The 8,206-nt window shown below is 34.7% G+C and overlaps 1 protein-coding gene across 1 annotated transcript in view; it reads left to right on the top strand.

Annotated features, from left to right (window-relative positions):
• The window catches only part of LOC106878019 (actin-related protein 2), a 29,955-nt gene that overhangs the window by 11,178 nt on the left and 10,571 nt on the right, over positions 1-8,206 (top strand). Inside the window, exons 2-4 of the mRNA XM_052971681.1 lie at positions 3,240-3,350; positions 5,834-6,049; positions 6,474-6,546. Coding sequence (XP_052827641.1) covers positions 3,240-3,350; positions 5,834-6,049; positions 6,474-6,546 — 400 coding nt within the window. The remainder of the gene's footprint in view (positions 1-3,239; positions 3,351-5,833; positions 6,050-6,473; positions 6,547-8,206) is intronic.

Here is an 8,206-nt window from a genome sequence, read left to right as displayed (position 1 = left end):
ATAATTTCCGTGCTTTCTTGCAGATGATGTTACCACTCAAGGGGATGTTTTTCTTCTTGCAGTCACTGATCCATAATGCTAAGGCAGATTCCATCCTCACGAAGTGCTTATTTCTGACTATCGTTATGTTTTTGGCACTTTCACAGAAACTTACTGCTATGTTAGTCCTGATCGCCACCTCATTCTTCTTTATGTAGCATATGGTGCTTTAGTTGACAACATAATAGCAACCTACTGCAGCATAACTTTTACCTTCTCATACCCAGCAGTTGTGCTTTCTCATGGAGCATCATAACCTTTTTCTGGTGCTTAGGTTCACTGCCAGAAGCCTTAGAAGGTGTAGGGTGTTTGGGCAGCATCTTAAGACTTTAATAACATGCCACAAAAAACAGCACTCAACAAAATACTGAGGATAGCTATTGGATGCAGTTTTTCCAAAACAAAAAAGAAAACCTACAAAAAAATCTTCATTGCATCTAATATACACATACCACCAATGGGAAATTGAGCAAGAATTAAAAATAATCATGGTTTTGAAAATTTTAGTTCGTATTACCACTAGATATAGTAATCTATACTATAATAGTGAGAGAGAGAAAGGGACCGGCAAGTAGCCTAATTTCAATGAGGCTATATTGGCACACTGACTTCAAAAATTATCTTGTTGAAATTAACAATGTGTATGATCAAATGTAGCAATGATTTAATAAAAAGTGCTGGTATAAAATTAACTTCCAGTCTCGTGTTGTATGTATCTTTGATCTGTCATCGCTAGCCCAAGTAATACTGGAGTGATACACTGTGTATGTATATATATATATATATACACACACACACACACACACACACACACACACACACACACACACACACACATTCACTACAATGAGAGGTTGATTTTTGTTGAGAGACAAATACTGCGAGAGAGGGAGAGAGAATGTGTATTTGTGAAATATATGTTGCTATACTAATTAGCAAGCTTTGATTGAAAGCAGGAATAAAAGATACAAAATACAGTGTACTTGTATCTAAAAAAAAACAATCAAGCGACATGATGCATGGTTATTCTAATCGGAGGGAGATTCAGCTGCAAAGGGGTGTCCAGTAAGCCGGCGAATACAGTATATTATTATTAATAATTTAGACTTAAAAAGTTTATAAGTTTTAATGAATAAAGTTATGGAAAACAGTCGAACAAACATGTAAATAATTTAAAAAGGGAAAAGATCATCAAGGAATTTTTTTGCAAAAAATTGCACAAATTCATCCTGATCAAGAGGCCTATCTGTTGGAGAAGGCATGGTCTGACGTGGAATAAACAGAAATTTATATAAGATATTCTATTGTAAAAATTGCCCAATAACGACAGGCTATTCATCTATGGAAGAAAATGAAAGACATTATCTTATTGTTTCAGTACGTTGGTAAAGTTTTAATAAATCTTAAAACGGTGATTTGAAAACCTATAAAAACATTTTATCTTTCACTCTGCTTGTTTCTGTTCCTGCAGTGACATACCTGAGACAAGGCGGCTTTGAGGCCATTCAGCATTAGGGAGGTTGAAGTCCCTTAGAAGAAGTATGTGAAGGCTGTCATCTATATTGGTGACTGCTTTTTCCATCATTTTGATGCTCTCTTTGAATGAGTCTTCATGATTTCAAGCATCTGGTGGGCAATATGTAGTACATATTACCATTTTCATCTGTTTAATGTGTACTACCAGTGTCAGAAACTGAATATGAGTGTGACAGTAGCACTACAGGCATGACATCTACATTGCAACTCCACCATGAGTCCTTTCTCTTCTGTCAGTTCAAAATACAACATACTTTGACATGTGTATCTCAGCATCTGATATATCAGCATTCGCATGTGTTTCTGTTAGTGCTATGCATATTGCTTGATTACATGTAACTAAGTCTCTCAGGTATGGGGTTTTGTGGTGGTGTGATGTTACAAGGCCCCTGGCATTCAGCAAGAATACTAATGTGATGTAGAGGGTGTTAGTAGTGGCTTCTGATCTGACATTTGTAACAGCATCAGAAGTGGCCACCATGGATCTTTTGTTTTCAGTGGTCTTGAGTGCTGGAACATGTTTCTCAGATTCAATGTCTGATGAAGCCAGGTCAGGTGCCTTACAACCCTCTGTACCTTTTTCAAAAGCTACAACTGTTCAGCAGCTGCTGTCTGCACTTCGTCTGCATATTGTTTGCTCTTAGGAGCAGTGGAGACATTGTTTTGTGACCTTCTATGCTTGCATGAGTTGAATGGTTTGACAGGAACTGGTAAGCCAGAGGAGTGCACCAAGTTCCATTCTGCTTACAGACTGGACTAGGTGATGTTTGTGGCACCAGCACTGCCAAGGTCTGTTATGGCATGGTTTGTATGACTGGATGACCTTCATAATGCCAACCACTTTACAGAGTGGGCTGGATATGTGGCACCAGCAATATATATTGCACTTACAGATTCATAAAACTACTTTATCTTATTGAGTGACCCACATGGATAGCACTGGATCATGTAGCCATAGTAAATGATTAAATATTCTAAACAACCATACTTGCTGAATGCCAGGGGCCTTGTAACATCACACCACCACAAAACCCCATACCTGAGAGACTTAGTTACATGTAATCAAGCAATATGCATAGCACTAACAGAAACACATGCGAATGCTGATATATCAGATGCTGAGATACACATGTATGTTGTATTTTTTGGAATGCCAACCCCTAGGCACCTAAGCCACATTCCTAGCCCCACTACCAACATAATTTTAAACCCTATTTTCTAAACCTGAGTGTACCATTGAAAAATAGAGATGATGAAATATTGGCCATACATTTCTCTCTTTTGGTCACCCCCATAATCACCCCATTTTTCTTCAACACCTCTCTGGATCTCTCCACTGCCCACTTTGGGAACCACTGATTTACCCATGTCGGCAGTTTAAACCATTTTTAATTATTGTTGAATGTTAGAAAACAAGCTTGTTAAAAAGAAGCAATATTTTTTTCTACATGGTAAAACAAACAAAATATAATCTTTATCTAAAAAAATTTACATTTTTCTTCATTTTTTTTTTTCATAAATTTTGAAAAATAGTTAGTAGAGCAATATATATGTAACTTGTGAAATGTATTAAACTAAATAAAAATAGAAAATTTTTCTTATTTTCTAATGAAAATAACTACTTCCACATCATTTAATTATATCTTCAATACTCTTCATTTCAGTTTGTTAAATGTGGCTATGCTGGTTCCAATTTCCCCTCCCATATATTTCCATCATTAGTTGGGCACCCAATTATTCGTGCCACAAATAAAGTAGGAAATATTGAAGTCAAGGTAAGTTATACTGATTACTTTTGTTTGTAAATTTTTTTAGACTTTCATAATCTAATTATCTTATTGTGAGTGTTGTCTTTATCAGTTTTTGTCATAACTATCTGGTGATTATAACAACAGTTAGCTATGTTTCACATAGAAGGGAAAGAGTGCCAAATTTATATTTTACTTAAATTTAGAACAGAAATGGCAAATTGAGGTGCATTTGAAATCTTTGAATAATTCATAAGTAGCTCTGCAAGCAAATAAAAGTACAGCATACCCTATGTGGAGCAGATCTGCAGTTACCTTTAGGCAAATAGATGGTTTTGCACATTGAACAGTCTGCCTTTTCTGTTGTTTTTTTCCAAATATAGCCAGACTTTCTTAGTAGCCTCTTGCCAAAAGAATCTTGAATGTTGTCAAAGAATTTACCCATTTATTCCTGCTGACAAAGTCACTATGTTTGCTTCTCATTTTGTCACCAGTTTCACGCTGCACAAACAAGTCTTTGCAAGTCTTTCTTCTTTGGCCAAATCTCTTTACCACTAGGTGCATAAGTTTCATTGGTCCCTTAGCCTTAAATAATTAAGCAACCATTTAAGACAGTGTTCCAGCTTGGGTGCTCCCTTCTATTTAACAAATCTTTTCACTTTTTTCTTTCTTAAGATATTCACTTTGATGCAGAAATGTGTGACTATCTCCTGCACCTAAGAAATTGCTAACCCTGCCAGCTATTGTTCTGTACCATCAATAGTTCTTGGGTAATGGAAGCAATTATGATGGGAACCACCTTTACTGCTTCATATCTCATCATTTTTAGTATTACTCTTAACATCATCAAAACTGAATAGACTATGGCTGAAAAACCTTGTAAGCTTCCTCCATATGGACTTTACTTATCTTTGATCACAAACTTTGTATCATGTTGGTGCAACACAGCAAACCTCACTTGAATTTGGGCCACTCTTAAAGTTTAATTATCTCACAACTCTTTTTCTTTACATTGACTGATTGCCATCTCAAACTTCACATATGTGCACATGCATATATATATATGTGGGAAAACCTCAGTAAACCTCCAGATGTATGTCCTTTGTGAACAGTGATTCTCAAAAATTTCTTTCAATGATGGATTTGACAACCTAGTCTCATTCAATATCATCAAGATACGGTTATCACACATCTCAAGAAAATGCTTCAGTAGCATAAGTAACAGTTAAAACTATCATACTTATTAAAAAGGTTAGGTCAGGGATGACCAACTTATAATGCATGCATGAAAAGTGGCATGTTGTACACCTGTTCATATTATTCAGCACACATTTGATACTTGTTTGAACATGAGGTGGCAGCCACGATGGTCTGCTGCAGATTTTTGCTTTTCAGTTAATAATTGATTCTCTGGTGCTACAGAGTTGTCATTGTTTGCTCTTTATGAACATTTCCAGGCTTACATCCAATGGATGGATAGGTGTCCTCACCTTGTTTGTTGTTACCACATTTCAGCTGATGTACTCTACAACCTTCATCAGGTGTTTTGGTGGAATTTCAAACCCAACCCTTTGACTAATGGAGTACTCATTCCTAAAGTATTCTTTTTTGCTGATGTTATTTTTTCTGTTGATATTATTTCCTAGAAAGTGCTAAGAAAGTAAAAATGAGATCACAATTGATTCAGATTTGAAAAATTATCAGTTTTCTCACCAATTACCCCCAAATATTAAAAGCTTAGCAAAATCAAAACAGAATTCAAAGTTTCATTAGAGTAAACAATGCTTACATTTTTATATGAAATCATCATATCATGTAAAAATGCTAAACATATCTATCGTAACATTTTATACAAAAACTGAAAGATCTGCATGTTGCATCAAAACTCATGCATGAAAAATTTTATGGAATAGGAAATGGTAGGTTAAGATGCACTATATAGTGTTCAATGTCATATTGTTACATTTTTTAAATCAAAAATAGAGCTATTTGGCTTGTAAGCAATTTCTCAGTAACACACTGATTTCTTGTCTCTTGCAAAATTCACTGGTCTTTCTGATGCTACTAATTGTGTGACATCTTTGCTAAAGTTCCTCCTCCTCCTGAATTTAACAAGTTCAAGACGGAAGGAAATCCTTCTGGAACTTTGCCATACCTAAATGTTTTTTCTTTAACCAAATGACTTTTGAAGTGAACAGTGCTCTATATTGTAAATGTACTTTAAGCAAAAAAATGATATGCCTCCATTGAAGTACTAATCCGCACCTGTTTTGGACATTTTCTTTTGGCTCTCACAAAAATTTGTTGTAACCATGTATTTTCTTTTCCTTAAAGTTGATTTGCTATCAAATTTATTTTCCTTTGACTTTTCCTAAAGTAATATTTGGTTTTTATTTCTTTAAAATGTCTTTGTAAAATCTTTATACTTGTTAAATAACAGGTAGAACATTGATCTAATTTTTGTACAAATCCACTTTAGTTTTAGTTTAAATTCTTATTCCATTTGACAGGACTTAATGGTGGGAGAAGAGGCCAGTGCCCTTCGTTCAATGCTTGAAGTGAAATATCCAATGGAAAATGGTATTGTTCGTAACTGGGAAGATATGCTGCATGTGTATGATTACACATTTGGTCGAGACAAAATGAATATTGATACTAGCAATAGCAAAATTCTACTCACAGAACCTCCCATGAATCCAATAAAAAACAGAGAGAAAATGGTGGAGGTAAGAATATCTGTTCAGTTTTGCTAATATATTATGATAATTTATAGATCATGCAGTTATGTCCAAAGAGAAAGCAAAAAGGCTGAAACTATCTTTATACATTTAGGAATTTACAATAAGGGCATTAAGAGCAAAACTGGATTGAGGCCAGCTAATATTATGCCCATTTTATATTTATACATAATATTATACAGTGTAATTGTTTTTATATATAGCTGCTTTTCAGTACTTTAGTTGTAATTAATTATTCTGTTTATATTATCAATGATAAATAGCTTTCAAAGAGAAATAAAAGATAAGTTTATTGTTGCATTGTTTATTTTTCTCTGATATACGGTATGATTTGTTTCTCTTTGAACATACTGCATGATTTGTTTTATAAGTTTCCAATTCTGATGTTATTTTGCTTCTTTTTAATATACAGGTTATGTTTGAAAAATATAATTTCCATAGTGTATACATTGCAATTCAAGCTGTTCTAACATTATATGCACAAGGTAAACTATTTCTATCCTTGTTTTTTTCCACTCCTATATTATTTGAGACTGACCTGTTGACTTTTTATCACATTTTCATCTTTTCATGTCTAAATCAAATTAAATGAAATTTTTCCTTCATAAACTAGTAAGTTTAGAGATTTTATATAATATATTTGCCTTAATTTTATTGAAATGAAAGTAATAAAATGAAAACCAAATAGAGTATATGTAAGCTGTTTCTAATGTGAAGGCATTTGGTTTTATTTTTTGACAAGTCTTTATTTCAAATGTTATTTTATTTATTAGCTTTTGATTTAATATTTGAAGCATCAAATTTATCCTACCACTTTTGTTATATCCAGTAAATCTTTTACCAAACAAATCTAACAATTTGCAACTTTATTTTTTTATTTATAGGTCAAGTTCACATTTAGTTTCAAATTCAGGGATTTTAAATTTATCTTTACTTTTACCTATTGCAAAGATTTGATCCTAGGAATAACTTGCTAAGCATAATTTGATTTCATTTCTGCAATTTATATATTATCTTGCTAGTCTAAGTGAAGGGACTGTGCCTATGGCCCTTGCTGGCCTTACATTGAAACCATTAATATTCCACTTAAGCTATTGCAAGTTGATGACCACAGGAAAGATAAGGGCAGAGAGGGGATTTGCAAAGACTAATGTTCTGAGGGAAAAGGAATGGGTAGTTAGTGCAAGGTCTGGGTAGTTGGGCACAATATGGGTGATGAGCAGAGGAAAGGCAAATAAATTAAAAATCCTTTGGTAGTGGTGATTCAATAACTGCCGGCTTCTGAAGAGCACTATAGTTGCAGTGTAAAAGGCAGACACACAGAATGTCTATGGACCAAAGATGGGCTTTATGTCAATTAGTCAGGTGGCCTTTCTATGCATGTGACCTAGGATCATTGTGCATGCAAAAGCAACACCATCCTAGATGATATGACTGCAGTATTCCATAGTCTCATCTGAGCTTTGTGGAGAGGTAGTACAGAGTGACCCCCCAAAAAAAGACAACCCACAAATCTTTGAATAAAATGACGCAGTGGGATAAATCAAAATGAATAGTGGTTCCAGCAAGACGGGGCCACCCCTACACATCAAATGACTCCCTAGCCTGGCTAAGAGAGTGATTTTAGGAGAGACTGATCAGTGGGAAGTGTGACGTTGAATGGGCACCGCATTCACTGGACTTGAACCTCACCAGATTTTTATCTGTTGGGATATCTCAAGGATAATGTTTACCAGAACAACCCTCAAGCAATCACAGCAGAAACCAAGGAAATCCCCAAAAAAAGGAATGTGTTCAAGTAATTGACAATTTTGCATGATGTATGCCATTTGGGGCATATTTTGAAAAGAACATGACTTTTATGCAAAAGGAATGATCATACACAGACCGAAGTCTAAGTCCAGCAAATTTCTTGAAATTTGCTTGACCTTTGTAGGATTTAACCCTTTCGTTACCAAACCGCCCAAAGCCGCCCGAAAAAAATTTTGGTTCATGTGACCAAGCTGCCCAAAACCGCCCATAATCACCTATTCATATTTAAATGAGAATATCCAAGCAAATCTCGTTAGTACATTTGTGAAAACATGTGATTATTTGTGTAAACAGTTCAGCTATAGTTTTGTACGACGATCGTGTTTTTTTAAT

The sequence above is a fragment of the Octopus bimaculoides genome, chromosome 11 (genome assembly GCF_001194135.2).
Source record: "Octopus bimaculoides isolate UCB-OBI-ISO-001 chromosome 11, ASM119413v2, whole genome shotgun sequence".
Lineage (NCBI taxonomy): Eukaryota > Metazoa > Mollusca > Cephalopoda > Octopoda > Octopodidae > Octopus > Octopus bimaculoides.
The sequence above is the reverse complement of the archived record's forward strand: the minus strand, read 5'-3'. Positions and strand labels throughout refer to the sequence as shown.